Genomic DNA, 19,123 nt, shown 5'->3' with positions numbered 1-19,123 from the left:
ACCGCCCGAAGAGGCCCTTTACCTTCATGCGATCTGTCAAGAGGATCGCAAGTTCGGCGCAAGTGCTTCGCATGCCTAAACCCTGAACTTGCAGGGCCCCTATGGGCACGTGCGGACCTCCTATGCTCTCGTAGGGGCCGTTAATTCAGGCCCATATATAATTATAATAAAATGAACAACTTTCTGTAACAATGTAATTAAACGTACTGGCCAGTAGGTGGTGCTGTAGAGTGAGTTTCTGAAGTGCCTATCCGAAGTCCATCACCACCTTGTATATATAAAAAAAATTGTCAGCTATGCCATAAACAATTTAATAGAATATTTTATATATTTCTGTTGATACTAATTGGAGCCAGCACAATGCAATTTCAATTCTGGATGAGCATGGTCAAAAGAGGGCTACAAGATCACAGATTCTCTTGTATGTACATTATTTAAGATGTAAAAGCAGCGCATTTGGAAAGCAGTGACAGGATCGGTCCAAGTCAGCATGGATTTATGAAAGGGAAATCATGCTTGACAAATCTTCTCGAATTTTTTGAGGATGTAACTAGTAGAGTGGACAAGGGGGAGCCAGTGGATGTGGTGCATTTAGACTTTGAAAAGGCTTTTGACAAGATCCCACATAAGAGATTAGTGTACAAAATTAAAGCACATGGTATTGGGAGTAATGTATTGACGTGGATAGAGAACTGGTTGGCAGACAGGAAGCAGAGAGTAGGAATAAACGGGTCTTTTTCAGAATAGCAGGCATTGACTAGTGGGGTGCCGCAGGGCTCAGTGCTGGGACCCCAGCTATTTACAATATACATGAATGATTTAGATGAAGGAATTGAATGTAATATCTCCAAGTTTGCAGATGACATTAAGCTGGGTGACAGTGTGAGCTGTTAGGAGAATGCTAAGAGGCTGCAGGGTGACTTGGACAGGTTAGGTGAGTGGGCAAATACATGGCAGATGCGGTATAATGTGGATAAATGTGAGGTTATCCACTTTGGGGGTAAAAACAGGAGGGCTGATTATTATCTGAATGGTATCAGATTGGTAAAGGGGGAGGTACAACGAGACCTGGGTGTTATGGTACATCAGTCATTGAAGGTTGGCATACAGGTGCAGCAAGCGGTGAAGAAGGCAAATGGCTAAAGAGGATTCGAGTATAGGAACAGGGAGGTCTTATTGCAGTTGTACAGGGTCTTGGTGAGGCCACACCTTGAATATTGTGTCCAGTTTTCGTCTCCTAATCTGAGGAAGGATATTCTTGCTATTGAGGGAGTGCAGCGAATGTTCACCAGATTGATTCCCGGAATGACAGGATTGACATATGAGGACAGTCTGGATCGACTAGGCTTGTATTCAATGGAATTTCGAAGGATCTCATAGAAACATATAAAATTCTGACCGGATTGGACAGGTTAGATGCAGGAAGAATGTTCCCGATGTTGGGGAAGTCCAGAACCAGGGGTCATAGTCTAAGGATAAGGAGTAAGTCATTTAGGACTCAGAGAATTGTGAACCTGTGGAATTCTCTACCACAGAAAATTGTTGGGGCCAGTTCTTTAGATATATTCAAAAGGGAGTTAGATGTGGCTCAGGTTAGTGGGAAACTAGAAAATTGGGAACATTTTAAACGACAGCAAAGAATGACTAAAAAGCAATAAAGAAAGGAAAGATAGATTACGAAAGTAAACTTGCGCAAAACATAAAAACAGATAGTAAAAGCTTTTATCGACATATAAAACGGAAGAGAGTGACTAAATTAAGTGTTGGTCCCTTAGAAGATGAGAAGGGGGATTTATTAATGGGAAATGTGGAAATGGCTGAGACCTTAAACAATTATTATGCTTCGGTCTTCACAGTGGAAGACACAAAATCCATGCCAAAAATTGCTGGTCACGGGAATGTGGGAAGGGAGGACCTTGAGACAATCACTATCACTAGGTGGGTAGTGCTGGACAGGCTAATGGGACTCAAGATAGACAAGTCCCCTGGTCCTGATGAAATGCATCCCAGGGTATTAAAAGAGATGGCGGAAGTTATAGCAGATGCATTCGTTATAATCTACCAAAATTCTCTGGACTCTGGGGAGGTACCAGCGGATTGGAAAGAAGCTAATGTAACGCCTCTGTTTAAAAAAGGGGGCAGACAAAAGGCAGGTAACTATAGGCCGGTTAGTTTAACATCTGTAGTGGGGAAAATGCTTGAAGCTATCATTTAAGGAAGAAATAGCGGGACATCGAGATAGGAATAGTGCAATCAAGCAGACGCAACATGGATTCATGAAGGGGAAATCAAGTTGAACTAATTTACTGGAATTCTTTGAGGATATAATGAGCATAGTGGATAGAGGTGTACCGATGGATGTGGTGTATTTAGATTTCCAAAAGGCATTCGATAAGGTGCCACACAAAAGGTTACTGCAGAAGATAAAGGTACGCGGAGTCAGAGGAAATGTATTAGCATGGATCGAGAATTGGCTGGCTAACAGAAAGCAGAGTTGGGATAAATGGGTCCTTTTCGGGTTGGAAATCGGTGGTTAGTGGTGTGCCACAGGGATCGGTGCTGGGAGCACAACTGTTTACAATATACATAGATGACCTGGAAGAGGGGACAGAGTGTAGTGTAACAAAATTTGCAGATGACACAAAGATTAGTGGGAAAGCGGGTTGTGTAGAGGACACAGAGAGGCTGCAAAGAGATTTAGATAGGTTAAGCGAATGGGCTAAGGTTTGGCAAATGGAATACAATGTCGGAAAATGTGAGGTCATCCACCTTGGGAAAAAAAAACAGTAAAAGGGAATATTATTTGAATAGGGAGAAATTACAACATGCTGCGGTGCAGGACCTGGGGGTCCTTGTGCATGAATCCCCAAAAGTTAGTTTGCAGGTGCAGCAGGTAATCAGGAAGGCGAATGGAATGTTGGCCTTCATTGCGAGAGGGATGGAGTACAAAAGCAGGGAGGTCCTGCTGCAACTGTACAGGGTATTGGTGAGGCCGCACCTGGAGTACTGCGTGCAGTTTTGGTCACCTTACTTAAGGAAGGATATACTTAGCCTTGGAGGGGGTACAGAGACGATTCACTAGGCTGATTCCGGAGATGAGGGGGTTACCTTATGATGATAGATTGAGTAGACTGGGTCTTTACTCGTTGGAGTTCAGCAGGATGATTGGTGATCTTATAGAAACATTTAAAATAATGAAAGGGATAGACAAGATAGAGGCAGAGAGATTGTTTCCACTGGTCGGGGAGACTAGAACTAGGGGGCACAGCCTCAAAATACGGGGGAGCCAATTTAAAACCGAGTTGAGAAGGAATTTCTTCTCCCAGAGGGTTGTGAATCTGTGGAATTCTCTGCCCAAGGAAGCAGTTGAGGCTAGCTCATTGAATGTATTCAAATCACAGATAGATAGATTTTTAACCAATAAGGGAATTAAGGGTTATGGGGAGCGGGCGGGTAAGTGGAGCTGAGTCCACGGCCAGATCAACCATGATCTTTTTGAATGGCGGAGCAGGCTCGAGGGGCTAGATGGCCTACTCCTGTTCCTAATTCTTATGTTCTTATGTTCTCACAGCTAAAGGGATCAAGGGGTATGGAGAGAAAGCAGGAATGGAGTACTGAAATGCATGATCAGCCATGATCATATTGAATGGTGGTGCAGGCTCGAAGGGCCTACTCCTGCACCTATTTTCTATGTTTCTATGTTTCTAAAATGCAGTGAAGTGAGTTTCAAAATCAACTTTTCTTTTAGCTTTTTTTCTCTTATTTTACCAATTTCTTTTTACTGAAGGCACTGACTCCCTTTTGGGTCATGTGTTTCATGAGTGCCAGTCATCTGCTGGTATCTCATCCAAGTGCTAATTCTTCATGTGTGTGTCATGATAGTGAATGTTGGCCGAATATTCAGCCACTAAGGGCATCAAAAAAGGACCTGATCCTGTCCTCAGCCGATCTCTATATGCATTTTCCAGCAGGAATCTCTTGATGCTGATCAGGAGTGGGAATCTTGGCTGGTTTTCCACTCCCTAACACAGAAGCCAACTGTAGTACCCCACTGCATTTCCAGCTGAGATTAACTAACTCACCATAGACCGATGATCGAGACTGGGGCCTTCTGGTTGTATGGCTCAGTTACATCTTGGCCATCAGGGGAGCATCAACTGTTTTTTTTAAACTGATTAATGATTAAAAGGCTTATAACATTATAAATTTTCTATTTTATTAGAAATTGCAGAGTATCTTTTATGCCAACCCTTCTTTTCAAACTGGGTATAAATTCAGAAACTTATGTAACCTTGAAGGTGGAGTTGATTTGGTGGTATTGATGCTGTAGTTCTCAGTGATGTTTTTTATTCGTTCTGGGATGTGGGCGTCGCTGGCAAAGCCAGCACTTATTGCCCATCCCTAATTGCCCTTGAGAAGGTGGTGGTGAGCTAACACCTTGAACCGCAGCAGTCCTTGTGACCCAGCGACGATGAAGGAACGGCGATACAACGGGATGGTGTGTAACTTGGAGGGGAACTTGCAGGTGACGGTGTTCCCATGCGCCTGCTTCCCGTGTTCTTCTAGATGGTAGAGGTCACAGGTTTAGGAGGTGCTGCCGAAGAAGCCGTAGCGAGTTGCTGCAGTGCATCTTATAAATGGTACACACTGCAGCCATGGTGTGTCAGTGGTGGAGGGAATGAATGTTAAACTTGGTGGATGGGGTGCCAATCAAGCGGGCTGCTTTGTCCTGGATGCTGTTGAGCTTCTTGAATGTTGTTGGAGCTGTACTCATCCAGGCAAGTGGAGAGTATTCCATCACACTCCTGACTTGTGCCTTGTAGATGGCAGAAAGACTTTGAGGAGTCAGGAGGCGAGACACTCGCCGCAGAATACCCAGCTTCTGATCCGCTCTTGTTGCCACAATATTTATGTGGGTGGTCCAGTTAAGTTTTTGGTCAGTGGTGACCTCCAGGCTGTTGATGATGGGAGATTTGGCGATAGTAATGCCATTGAATATCAAGGGGCGGTGGTTACACTCTTGCTTGTTAGAGATGGACATTGCTTGGCACTTGTGTAGCGCAAATGTAACTTGCCACTTATCAGCCCAAGATTGTTAGAGAGTGGAAATTGAATCCACACAGTAGATGTAGGGGTTAAGTATTTTACTGTCAGCATTGTCTTGTTTGTTACTGTGATTATTAAAAGTATAATTTTGTGGCTTTGAGAGTGGAAGGTGCTACAGGCATAAGGCAGACCAAAACTTTGTACAACATAGTTCTGGCAATTCATCATCATCATCATCATCCTCGAAACGAGGATGACTTGCTTCCACGCCAAAAAGGGAGGAGTTCACAGGTGTTTCAATGAAGGATCCAATATTACAGATCCCGAACTACATCTTGAAGGGTGGAAGATGCCTGCACGTGAATTTTTTTAACGTGTGGTGGCCATTGCATACCAGCCACCACATGGGCTTGACAGAGCTCGGTCTTGGTCCAGTGGCAAGGATTACCCAAGACGACTGGAGACCTGCTCTGCTGCACGGACCTAGTGCGCACACATATCGCAGTGTTGGCTGGCCTGTGCTGCCCCAGGCCCTCGCCTCTTCTGGCCCCGAACTCACACCTCTCCCGGGTCTCAATCATATCCCTCTACATTCTCTCGCCGCTCCTTCGCCATGACCTCGCTGTTCCTGCTGTACCTGCCCATGCTCCAATCACCGACCTGGACCTTGATGATGTCACTCTTTGCTGCCGTCTCACTCCTGCACCAGCTCGCGCTGGACCTTGAAGTGGTATGCCGCCACGCTGCCCATGGTCGCCGCTTGACAATTAGTAAATTACAGAATATACGGTTATATTTTATTGGTTCAGAGTCAGAACTGTAGATTGATGAAAAAAAATTGTTTGCTCAATAAGTTTATATTATAATAAAACATTTTGAAAATGAGAAAGATACTATTTAATTTGACAGCTGTCATTAAATCTTTGAGTGATAACCACCTAAACATTCCATCTGGCAGTGAACAGTTTCTAATTTTTACCTGGCAACCCCATCTCCTGCTTCAAAAATCTATTCCAGGAGTAATGACCTCTTGTCCCACCTTCATAATTCTTACTGGCTCATTAACATAATATTGTACTCAACACCATATATAGTATAGTACACATCTGGGCTGACTATTGGTGGTTTTAAAAGGAAAGAAATATTTGCATTTATATAGCACATTTCAGAATTGTTTTAAAACACTTCATATCAAATTAATTACTTTTGAAATGTAATGGCAAACATGGAAGCCGTATTGCACACTGCAAGATCCCACAAATAACAAGATAACTCCTTGGCCCAATGCTTGCCGTTGTTAACTGTACCTTTCTTTTATCTCCTTGAGAGCTGCTATAATGACTCTACTCTATAAAAAAATTCCCTCCTCCCTATCCAACTCGCTTATCTCCAAACTAGCTTTCCTTGCCAGGGTTTCGGAATGTGTCATGGGCACTCAACTTAACTCTTTCCCACCATTCCCAATTTTGGATCTTTAAATCTGGCTTTCATCCTGTCCATAGTGTTGAGACTCCCCTGGTCAAAGTCACCAATAGTATTCTGTGTTACTGTGACCACTGTGCATTATTTCTCCTCTTCTTCCATTTCACCCTCCTCATCGATTTCTCTGCAGCTATTGACATGCTTGACGACATCATCCTCCTAGACCAAGTTATTTCCCTGGTCCACTTGCATGCCGTTTTCTTCTCGTGGTTCCAACCTACCCACCCAATTCAGCCAGCACATCACTTGCAATGAATTCTCCTCCTGTGCCTGCCCGGTCACCTCCATTGTGCCCAAAGGTTCCATCCTTGGGCCCTTGCTATTCCCGATGTATATCCTACTCCTCAGCAACATTTGACGTTAAGCACGGGGCCAGTTTGCATATGTATAGCAGCAATATCTAGCTTTACTCTCTGCCAATAACCTTCATTCTGCAACTAGCACTCTGCTCTCTGATGTTGTCATGCAACTTAATGCGGGTAAGTCCAAAGCCAGACTTTTCAGCATCTACCAGAAACTCTGCCTTCGCCCTTGATCCCATTCCTTTTCTGGATGCCTGTTGAAGCTCAACCCAGCAGTGTACAGTGTTGGCTTCCAGTTCAGCTCAGTTGAGCTTCAAATCCCACATTGAGTACATCACCATAATATTGCCCTATCGTCCCTTTGTTGCCTCCACAAGCTGCTCAAATCCTCAATCTCTTTGTCGTCCCAGGCTTGACTTTTTCAATGCCAGCCTCACGTCTCATGTACTACATCAATTTCAGCTTATCTGCTGCCCATTTTCTACCCTGTGGAAAATCTTGCTCAACTATCTCCCTTGTTTCTTGGCAATCTTCACTGTCAGTGCAGCAGTTTCAAAACCTTCATGCTCATCTACAAATCTGTCCAAGGCATTGTTTCCCTCCTATCTCTGCAGCTGTATAACCCTGCTTGTTGTGCGACAAATCCCCCAAAAATGTAGAGAGCAGCATCAACCGTGCAGGATTATAGAGTGTCCTTCTCAAATTCGGCTGTCTGAACCCCAAACCATCGTTGACACCTTCACTGAAGCGTACAAAAGTCTGGGCCTTACATTAAACATCAGGAAGACAAAGGTTCTCTACCAACCTGACCCCGCCACACAGTACTGCTCCCCGATTATCAAGATCCATGATGAGACCTTGGACAACGTGGACCACTTCCCATACCTCAGGAATCGACTATTAGCAAGGACAGACATCGATGACGCAGTCCAACACCGCCTTCAGTGTGCCAGTGCAGCCTTTGGCCACCTGAGGAAAAGTGTGTTCAAAGACCAGGATCTCAAACCCAGCACCAAGCTCGTGGTCTACGGAGCAGTCGTGATACCCACCCTCCTATATGCTTCAGAGACATGGACGATATACAGTAGGCACCTCAAAGCACTGGAGAAGTACCACCAATGCTGCCTCCACAATATCCTGCAAATTCATTGGCAGGATAGGCGCACCAAGGTCAGCTTTCTCTCTCAGGCCACGCTCAATCAGCTTCAATGGGCAGGCCACAGTGTCTGCATGCCCGATACTAGACTCCTGAAACAAGCACTCGACAAGCTATGTCACGGCAGTCGAGCCTCAGGAGGGCAGAGAAAATGCTTCAACACCCTCAAAGCCTTCCTGACAAAATTTAACATCCCCACCAACTCTTGGGAATCCCTGGCCTAAGACTGCTCAACGCGGAGAGGAAGCACTCAAGAAGGCGCAACACACTGAGTCTCTTCGCCGGGAGCATGCGAAAGCCAAGTACAAATAATGGAAGGAGCATTTGAGAAATCAAGCACCCCACTCTCCTGTCCTTCCAACCACCATCTGCCCCACATGTGACAGAGACTACATTGATCTCATAAGAACATAAGAAATAGGAGCAGGAGTGGCTATTTGGCCTCTTGAGCCTGCTCCGCCATTCAATAAGATCATTGCTGATCTGATCATGGGCTCAATTCCACTTCCCTGCCCACTCCCCATAACCCTTTACTCGCTTGTCACTCAAAAATCTATCTCCGCTTTAAATATATTCAATGACCTAGACTCCACAGCTCTCTGGGGCAGACAATTTCACAGATTTACAATTCTCTAGAGAAGAAATTCCTCCTCATCTCAGTTTTAAATGGGTGACCCCTTATTCTGAAACTATGCCCCCTAGTTCTAGAGTCCCCCATGAGTGGAAACATCCCTTCTGCATCTACCTTGTTGCGCCCCCTCATTATCTTATATTTCAATAAGATCACCTTTCATTCTTCTAAATTCCAATGAGTACAGGCCCAACCTGCTCAACCTCTCTTCATAAATCAACCCTTTCATCTCCGGAATCAACCTAGTGAACCTTATCTGAACTGCCTCCAATGTAAGGCCTCCTTGATAAAAATGCAACATCCCCACCGACACCTGGCCAAAGACTGCCCTAAGTGGAGGAAATGCAGCCGGGAGGACGTTGAGCACCTCGAGTCTCATCGACGAGAGCATGCAGAAAACAAGCGCAAGCAGCAGAAGGAACGTACGGCAAACCAGTCCCACCCACCCTTTCCTTCAATGACTGTCTGTCCCACCTGTGACAGAGACTGTAATTCCTGTATTGGGACTGTTCAGTCACCTAAGAACTCACTTTTGGAATGGAAGCAAGTCTTCCTTGATTTCAAGGGACTGCCAATGATGATAATGATGATGACGTTCCTCCTTAAATAAGGAGACCAAAACTGTACGCAGTACTCTTGGTGTGGCATTACCAACACCCTGTACAGTTGTAGCAGGACTTTTCTGCTTTTATACTCTACCCCTTTGTAATAAAGGCCAACATTCCATTTGTCTTCCTAATTACTTGCTGTACCTGCATACTAACATTTTGTTCATGTCTGCCTCCTTTTTTAAATAGGTGCGTTACATTTGCGATTTTCCAATCTGCTGGGCCCTCCCCAAAATCCAGGGAATTTTGGTAATTACAACCAATGCATCCGTTATCTCTGCAGCCACTTCTTTTAGGACCCCAGAATGCAAGCCATCAGGTCTGGGGATTTGTCTGCCTTTAGTCCCATTATTTTACTGAGTACTACTTCTTTAGAGACAGTGATTGTGTTAAGTTCCTCCCTCTCTATAGCCCATTGATTATCCATTATTGGGATGTTTTTAGTGTCTTTTACTGTGAAGACCGACACACAATATTTGTTCAAAGTCTCTGCTATTTCCCTGTTCCCCATTATTAATTCCCCAGTCTCATCGTCTAAGGGATCAACATTTACTTTAGCCACCTTCTTTTTATATACCTGTCGCAACTCTTACTATCTTTTTATATTTCTTGCTAGTTTACTTTCATAATCTATCTTACCTCTTTTTTTTTTAGTCGTTCTTTGCTGGTTTTGAAAAGTTTCCCAATCCTCTGGCCTCCCACTAATTTGGCCACTTTGTATGCCATTCTTTTCAATTTGATACTATCCTTTATTTCCTTCGTTAGCCATAGATGGTTATCTCTTTTAAAGTCTTTCCTTCTCATTGGAATAGATATGAAATATCTCCTTAAATGTCTGTACTGCTTATGAACCGTCTTACACTTTAATCTATTTTCCCAGTCCACTTTAGCCAACTCTGCCTTCATATCTGTGTAGTCATCTTTATTTAACCTTAGGACACTGGTTTGAGATCCAACTTTCTCACGCTCCAACTGAATTTGAAATTCAACCATGCTATGATCACTCTTTCCTAGAGGATCCTTTACTAGGAGATCATTTATTAATCCTGTCTCATTACACAGTACCAGATCTAAGAAAGCCTGCTCTCTGGTTAGTTCTGCAACGTACTGTTCAAGGAAACTATCCCGGATACAATCTATTAACTCTTCCTCAAGGCTACCTTGGCCAATTTGATTTGTCCAATCAATATGAAGATCAAAATCGCCCATGATTATTGCCGTTCCTTTTTTTACAAGCCTCCATTATTTCTTGATTTATACTCCATCCCACAGTGTAGCTACTGTTAGGGGGCCAAAAGACTATACCCACCAGTGACTTCTTCCCCTTATTATTCCTTATCTCCACCCAAACTGATTCTACATCTTGATCTTCTGAGCCAATATCATTTCTCACTGCTGCACTGATCTCGTGTTTTATTAACAGAGCTGCCCCACCTCCTTTTTCCTTTCTGTCTATCCTTCCAAATTGTCAAATACTCTTGAATATTTATTTCCCAGCCTTGGTCACCTTGCAACCATGTCTCTAATGGCTATCAAATCATACCCTTTTATATCTATTTGTGCTGTCAACGCATCTATTTTGTTCCGAATGCTACGTGCATTCAGATAAAGAGCTTTTAATTTTGTTTTTTTACCATTTTTCCCAGCTTTGACCCCACTTTCTAATACACACTTATGTTTATACATTCTGTCCCTTCCTGTCACGCTCTGTGCTACTCTGCTAAATTGTCTTTTCCTTGCTCTTTGACTTTTTAAATTTCTGCTCACCTGAACCTTCCCCCCCCCCCACACACACACACACACGCACTAATTAGGTTAAAGCCCTCTCTCCAGCCCTGGTTATTTCATTTGGTAGGACACTAGTCAAGTGAAGCCCATCCCATTTGGAACAGCTCCCTCTTGCCTCAATACTGGTGCCAGTGTCCCATGAACCAAAACCCATTTCTCCCACACCAGTCTTTGAGCCACATGTTTAACTCTTTGATCGTATTTACCCGATGCAACTTTGCTCGTGGCTCAGGTAGTAATCCAAAGATTATTACCTTTGTGGTTCTGCTTTTTAATTTGGCCCGTAGCTTCTCATACTCCCTCAGCAGAACCTCTTTGTCCTACCTATGTCGCTGGTATCCACGTGGACCACAACAACTGGATCTTCCCCCTTCCACACCAGGTTCCTCTCCAGCCCTGAGGAGATGTCCTTAACCCTGGCATCAGGCAGGCAACACAGCCTTCGGTACTCATGCTCTCGGCTGCAGAGAACCGTATCTATCCCCTTAATATTGTCCCCTACCACTACAACATTTCTTTTTACTCCCCCCACTTGAATGGCCCCCTGTACCACGGTGCTGTGGTCAGCTTGCTCATCCTCCCTGCAGTCCCTGCTCTCGTCCACACAGTGAGCAAGAATCTTGTACCTGTTAGACCATTGCAAGGGCTGAAGCTCCTCCAATGCCAATTCCTGGGTCCCCATACCTGCCTCACTCATAGTCACACCCTCCTGTCCCTGACCACGGATTAAATTTGAATTAATTAATCTAAAGGGTGTGATTGCCTCTTGGAATGCAGCGTTCAGGTAACTCTCCCCCTCTTTGATGTGTCGCAGTGTCCGCAGCTCGGACTCCAGCTCATCAACGCGGAGCCGAAGTTCCTCAAGCTACAGACACTTGCTGCAGATGTGGTCGCGGTGAACCTCAATGGTGTCCACCAGCTTCCACATGTTGCAGCAGTAACCTATCGCCTGCCCTGCCATTTATAATGTATTTAATTAATTAGATTTGGTTTTTAATCCCGGCCCTTAATTTAAAGCAATGCCCAAGAAAAGAGAGAGAAACTCACCAACCAATCACTTCCCTGCTTTCCTGTGACGTTGAATGTAGTCGCCCTGTTCGCCTTTGTCATTCTCTCAGCTGCTTACGCTGCTCTCTACAGGGGTTGGCTCCTTTTATTCTCCGCTGCCGCAGGTGTTGTTCCCTCACATGTCAGGGGGTTGGCGCTCTGTCATCAGTCACCTTTGAACTCATTTTAGTGTGGAAGCAAGTCATCCTTAACTCCAGAAGAAGAGATAACCCTGCTTGCAGCTCCACTTTTCCAGCTCTGATCAACTGTGTGACCTCTTTCCTGCTCCACCATTGGTGGGGATGCTTGCACTTCTGTATCGACATAAAGCAGTTTTCGATATGAAATGGTGCAAAAGAAGTAGTGTGACTTGACAGTGAGATTGGTTACATTTCTCCTGACCATCCTAAAGGCAAGAAGTGTGTTAACATCTTCAGTAACTAATCTTGTGTGGTTTTAGCATTGCATTGGGTGCAGTTTAACTGCAGTTTAATGCAAATCCAAGATTAATATGTTGCTTAACAAATCATTGTTTTTAATAATGCTCTCTATTGGCCAGTATTATTGATGAGCTCTCTTGTTGCTAGGTGAGAATGACATGGGAGCTGGTAGCATAACTCGAGTCTCATGGCTCTGCTCCACTTTGCACTGAGCCGCATATCATATTGTACTAGGATTGCAGTTTTAATTTATTACACAATCCATATTCATTAAATTCATACAGTGGACTATATTTATATTGTAAAACTGTTAATCATGGAGACTCTGTTTAGTTATTATGTACACTGTCTATCTATATATTTAGTTGAGTTCTCTTTTATCTATCCCTGCCCCCCACCCCCCCCCCCCCAATTATAGTTTTGTGGAATCTGGTTTATTCATGCCATCTAATGGGCCTATAGAATAGCATTTGTAGGAAATAAAATATGTGTAACTTTCATATACTTTAAAGATGGAACACTCTATGGATGTGTGCTCGACATAAAAAATAAATTTTACATGCTTGATGTAATTTTATTCAGTCATATAATGTGAAAACATTCTGTCCTAGAAATTGCGATTGGAGGCATACCTCCGGAGTACGTCTCCGACCCGCGAAATTACCTCCTGGCGCCTAGACTGCGAAAAGTTGCGAGACAGAGAGCAGTGTAATGACCCACGCATCCCAAGAAAGCAGGTGGTTCAGAAGGGTACCTGGGATCACATGGGCCCGGTCCTCTAATGACAAAGGAGTATTCCATTGCAATCATTTACAAAGGGAATCCCCTAATGATGTGCAATGGAATCCCGAAATGTTAAAATTATACAATTAAGAGAATTTGAATTATAATCATAATTACCATAATTCCACCAAACTCCATAAAAATTAAATTTTTTGATTATTTCACACCTCATTAAAACTGTAGTCCAGGCCAATATTAGCAGAAACTAATTTAATAAAGTGTATGTGCATAATTTTTGAGATATAAATGTTAAATTTAAGCCTTAGATATCCCCTTACACTGATGTAAACAGCATCTATTACTACTTGGATCAACTGTAAGGGCTAGAATTTCCTATGAGCCCCTCAACGCCCGATTACCCGCTCAGAAAAAACGCTAACGATTGGTGAGTAACGCTGGCGAAAATTTCCATTTTTATGTTTAAACGAATTAAAACTAGTCGCCCGGCGAGAAAATGGGCATTGCACCTTTATTGTCAGCGGTTTTCTCGGTGGTTAAGGGGAAACGTAGTAAAATGGGCAGTTCTTACTGGAATGGACGGTAAGTATTTAAAATTTAGTCCGAAGCTGCGGTTAGGCCTACTTTAAAACTAAAGTAAACTTTAAACTTTAAAAATAAATTTCAACAAAAAAAAAACGTAAAAAGCATTCCCAAGACACTTTTTTACACCTAATCGCCATTTTTAATATTATAAAAAATAAATAAAGAACCTTTAACTTACCTTTCTTTGCAGAGTACTCACCTACCGCCATGTTTAAGCAACTTTTACAGGGCGGTTCTCTCGGCGATCTGGACATCGGCTGTTGAGGCCGAGCTTACGCCCTGGCGATTTTTCTTAGCGTTGCACGTCGGCGGTTTGGTCCCGGTGGGCGTGTTCAGATGTGAGCGATACCATTAAAAAAAACTAAGGGGGAAACTTTCGCCGGGCAGAAAAACAGCTGTACCGCCACAAACCCGCCGAAAATGATAGAAAAATTTAACCCTCGGACTTACGTGGGCAATTGCTGGCCAGTCGTTGGGTAAATAGCCCAACTCTGCGGCAGTGATTTTTCGGAGCTCCTGCATATGTTGATAGGTCGCAAGTTCCGGATTTCGCGCATGCAGAAATCTGGAACGTGAGGCATTTCTAAGGGATTATGAGGCCGTACTCAGAGTATGCCGTCATAGACAATTCAGTTTCAAGGTCATTCATTTCAATGTACTACCTAATGGGTTGTGCACTTTCTACTGATCAATTTTTTAATAATTTTTTTATACATGTTAACGATTTATTATTGAAATATTTTTGCTTTTCTTTTTTTAAATTTGCCTGCAGCCATCACTTGCAGGCCTCCCGCACCCCTACCAGTCTGTTGACTTCCACTTCAGTATAGACTTGAGCCTCCAGTTCCAAGCTTCCTTCTCCCGAACAAGACAATCAAGCCTTGTCGTTTCTACTAATATAATCAATTTCTTTTAGCCACTAATAAAATAGGCTCTTCTGAAGCACTCTGAATAATAAAATATGTCGTTTTGTATGCTCATCCAACAGTCCTGTGCCCCCGCTTGCAGTTAGTCCACTCCCAAAAGCAGCATTCCATTTGTAGCATGACCTGAAAGAGCATGAGCTGCAGTCCCTCTGACCGCTATCTGTAGGACTGAGTCAAGGAAGTAAACCCATATGCCCAAATTGCCAATAAGAAGATAAATGAAAGAGGAATCGGGAGGGGAGGTGAGAGGAGGAAGAGAGACAGAAGAGAGTAAAAAGAGAGAAATCAGGGAAAGGGAGAGATGGGCGAGAGAGCAAATGTGAGGGGGAGAAAAATCAGGTGAAAAAGAGAGATATATGAGACGGACAGAGAGGGGACCTGAAATAATCATGGCAAAATGAGAAACCTAGAGATGGAAACATGCAGAGAGAGAGAGATCTAGGGAGACAAATTCAGGGAGATCAGTGACAGCTATTACAGGAACAAACAGATCGGGGATATAGAGATTGGCTACATATGGGTCATGGCAGAGAAACCGAGAGATTGAATGGACAACGACAGAATTCTACAGATATAGAGAACGAACAAAAGTGAGATTAGGGAGACTTGGGTCAAAGCCAGAAAGAACAAATATTTGGTATTTATTGTAATATGTGTTTTCAACAGATTACAAATGGTGTGGGTGTTTATCATGAATCGAATTAGCTCACAGAGCAGTTCTCCCCAGAGGCGGCGTATGATCCTTGGAATTATTATTCTGTTGATTGTCGATATCATCTGGGTTGCATCATCTGAGCTTACCTCAGTGAGTACTGTAGTCCTATTATATTGTCTTTGTAAAAGTATTGTTTTCTTATAGCAGGATATTTTTGATTCATTCAAGAAGTGTTCGCTGCAAAAGATAGTCTGAGAGATTCATGGAGCATCATAGACACAAATATTTACCAGAGCAAGTCATAAAGCTGTTTGGAACACTTATTCTACTGTATTGAAGTTGCAGTGAATTTCATTTGCAAATTAATTTTATGTGCATTTTCCCATCACCAATACCAAGCTTCTGTAGACTGCAGGATATTCTAAGGCACAGGTTTTCTGCACCTTGAATGAGAAACTAAAAAGAATTACGTGGGATTACATAGGATATACTATGCAGAAACAGGCCATTTGGCCAAATCAATCCATGCTGGCGTTTCTGCTCCACTCGAGCTTCCTCCCGTCTTTCATCATCTAAATCTATCAGCATAACCCTCTATTCCCTTCTCCCTCATATGCTTGTCTAGCCTCCCCTTAAATGCATCTAAACGATTCGCTTCAACCACTCCTTGCGGTAGCGAATTCGACATTCTCACCACTCTTTAGGTAAATAATTTTCTTCTGAATTCCCAGTTGGATTTCTTATATTGATGGTCTCTCGTTATGCTCTTCCCCACAAGTGGAAACATTCTCTCTGTATCCACTCTTTCAAAACCTTTCATAATTTTAAAGACTTCTATTAGGTCACCCTTCTTTTTTCAAGCGACCCAGCCTGTTCATTCTTTCCTGCTATGTATACCCTTGCATTTCTGGTATCATTCTTGTAAATCTTCTCTGCACGCTCTCTAGTGCCTCTATATCCTTTTAATAATATGGCAACCAGAACTGTACACAGTACTGGAAGTGTGGTCAAATCAAGGTTCGATACAGGTTTAGCATAATTTCCCTACTTTTCAATTCAATACCTCAAGTAATAAATGTCAATACTTGATTTGCTTTTTTTATGGCCTTGCTAACCGGTGTCGCAACTTTTAGTGATTTGTGTATTTGTACTCCGGCGAGATCCATTTGTTCCTCTACCCCACCTAGACTCTCACTCTCCAAGTAATAAGTGACCTCCCTATTCTTTTATTTAACTGCGTTGAACATTATTTGCCAATTATATGCCCATTCTGCAAGTTTATTAATGTCCTCCTGTAATTTGTTACAGTCCTCCTCAGTATTGACTCGCCCCCAATTTGGTATCATCGACAAATTTAGAAATTGTGCTTTTGATTCCAAAGTCTAAACCGTTAATATAAGTTGTGAACAACAGTGGTCCCAGAACTGATCCTTGTGGAACACCTCTACCCACCTTCTGCCACTGTGACTTGCTATCTTTTACCCCCCTACTCTCTGCTTTCTGTCTTGAAGCCAGCTAGCTATCCATTCTGCTACTTGTCCCCTGACTCTGCATTCTCTGACCTTGTTCATCAGTTTAGTATGGGGTACCTACTCGAAGGCCTTTTGAAAATCTAGCTAAATTACATCTGCATTACCATTGTCTACTCTCTCTGTTACCTCTTCAAAAAATTCAATGAGGTTGGTCAAGTAAGACTTTCCCTTTTGAAATCCATGCTGACTATTCATCATTATATTTTTGGTTTCTAGATGTTCTTCTATTTTCTCCTTTTGTAGTGAATCCATTATTTTTCCTACCAGCGATGTTAAGCTGACTGGTCTATAATTCCATGGACATGTTCATTCCCCTTTCTTAAATTTAGGTATTACGTTAGCTATCCGTCAGTCCTCTGGCACTACACCATTTTCTAATGAATTATTAAGCTTGTCTAGTAAGGTCTTTGCTATCTCTTCCCTAGATTCTTTTAAAATGCCTCGATGTAATCTATCTGGACCAGGGGTTTTATCCTCTTTGAGTTTGATTAGCTTATTTAATATATCCCCTCTTTATTTATTTTACATGTACTTACCTCATACTAATCTCATCATCCAATGTCATGTCCACCTGTTCTATCTCCCTGGTAAATACTGAAGCAACATTATTATTTAATATTTCTGCCATCTCTCTATCGTTACCTGTGGTATTATCCTGTCTCTCCCTTAATGGCCCTATTCCCATCCCAACCTTTTTTTATTTTATTCATGTGCCCATAAAATATTTTACTATTTTGTTTATATTCCTTGATAATTTAATTACATAGTTCCTCTTTGCCTTCCTTTTTTGTTTTTTTGACTTCACTCCTGAACTATTCTCGTATTCTCCCTTATCATGCACTCCCTTGCTGTATGTACTTAATGAGGGTTAAATTGTTCCCTGTGCCTTTATTTATCCATGGAGTCTCATTAATGTTTAATTTGTTCTTTTCTTTTAGCGGAATATATTATTCCTGCACTCTGTTGAACACCATTTTAAATGTTTCCCATTGCTGTTCTACATCGTTTTTTGCCAATATTGTTGCCCATTTTATTTTCCCAAGTTCTCTTCTCAGCCCCTAAAAACCAGCTTTTCTCCAATCTATTACCCTGGTTTTCATCATACTTGTGTCCTTCTCAATTATCATCTTAAAGCGTATTAAATTATGGTCACTATTGCCTGGATGTTACCCTACTTTTACTTCTCTTATCTGCTCTGGATCATCCCCCGTTACCAGATCCAATAGCAAATCCTACCTTGTTGGGTTTATTACATATGGGTTAGAAAGGAGTCCTGTACACATTGTAGGAACTCCATTCCCTTAACCCCTTTACCTACGTCTTCTGTCCAATTAATACCAGGGTAGTTGAAATCCCCCATGATTATTATTCTATGTTTTTAACTCATTTCCCTAATTTGTCTGCAGATTTCTTCGTCCACCTCCCTTCCACTATTAGGTGATCTGTAGACTTCACCTATTAGTGTGATTGATCCTTTATTATCTTTTATCTTTACCCATATGGATTCTATTTTTGTCTTTCTGATACCTGCGTCACTTTTTTCTACTGCCATTATGTTATCCCGAATAGGTACTGTTCTATATGTGGACTTGTATTTACTCTGTACAGCCACCAGAGGGCTCATTCCTCGGAGTCCCTAAGGATCCCATTATCCCTTGGGAGCACAGGTATTTAAGAAGGCTTCACAGGTTGGAGAGGCACTCTGAAGACCTGCAATAAAAGACTAAGATCACACTTTACTTTGAGCTCACTCTTTCTCCAGACACAACAACTGGTGACGAGATACAGATAGCGAACCCAAAGATGCAGAGAACAGTGGGCATCCTGGAGAAATTTTCGGAGGGAGATGATTGGGAAACTTTTGTGGAGCGACTTGACCAATACTTCGTGGCCAACAAGCTAGATGAGGAAGAGAGCACTGCCAAACGTAGAGCGATCCTCCTCACCGTCTGTGGGACACCAACGTATGGCCTCATGAATAATCTGCTCACTCCAGTGAAACCCACGGAGAAATCGTACGACGATTTGTGCATACTGGTCCGAGAGCATTTGAATCCGAAGGAAAGTGTTCTGATGGCGAGTTACCGGTTCTACACCTACAAAAGGTCTGAAGGCCAGGAAATGGTGAATTATGTCGCTGAGCTGTGATGCCTTGCAGGACATTGTGAATTTGAAGGACATTTG

At 42.7% G+C, this 19,123-nt stretch overlaps 1 protein-coding gene across 13 annotated transcripts in view; it reads left to right on the top strand.

Moving 5' to 3' along the window:
• LOC139259755 (solute carrier family 35 member F5-like) overlaps window positions 1-19,123 on the top strand; it is a 205,733-nt gene that overhangs the window by 47,266 nt on the left and 139,344 nt on the right. For 11 of the 13 annotated variants that reach the window (XM_070875446.1, XM_070875455.1, XM_070875454.1 and 8 more), the window contains one exon: window positions 15,419-15,557. The exons of the other annotated variants lie outside the window; for them this stretch is intronic. In XM_070875446.1, coding sequence (XP_070731547.1) covers window positions 15,419-15,557 — 139 coding nt within the window. The remainder of the gene's footprint in view (window positions 1-15,418; window positions 15,558-19,123) is intronic. 13 annotated transcript variants of the gene reach the window in all.

This window comes from Pristiophorus japonicus, chromosome 3 (assembly GCF_044704955.1).
Source record: "Pristiophorus japonicus isolate sPriJap1 chromosome 3, sPriJap1.hap1, whole genome shotgun sequence".
Lineage (NCBI taxonomy): Eukaryota > Metazoa > Chordata > Chondrichthyes > Pristiophoridae > Pristiophorus > Pristiophorus japonicus.
The sequence above is the reverse complement of the archived record's forward strand: the minus strand, read 5'-3'. Positions and strand labels throughout refer to the sequence as shown.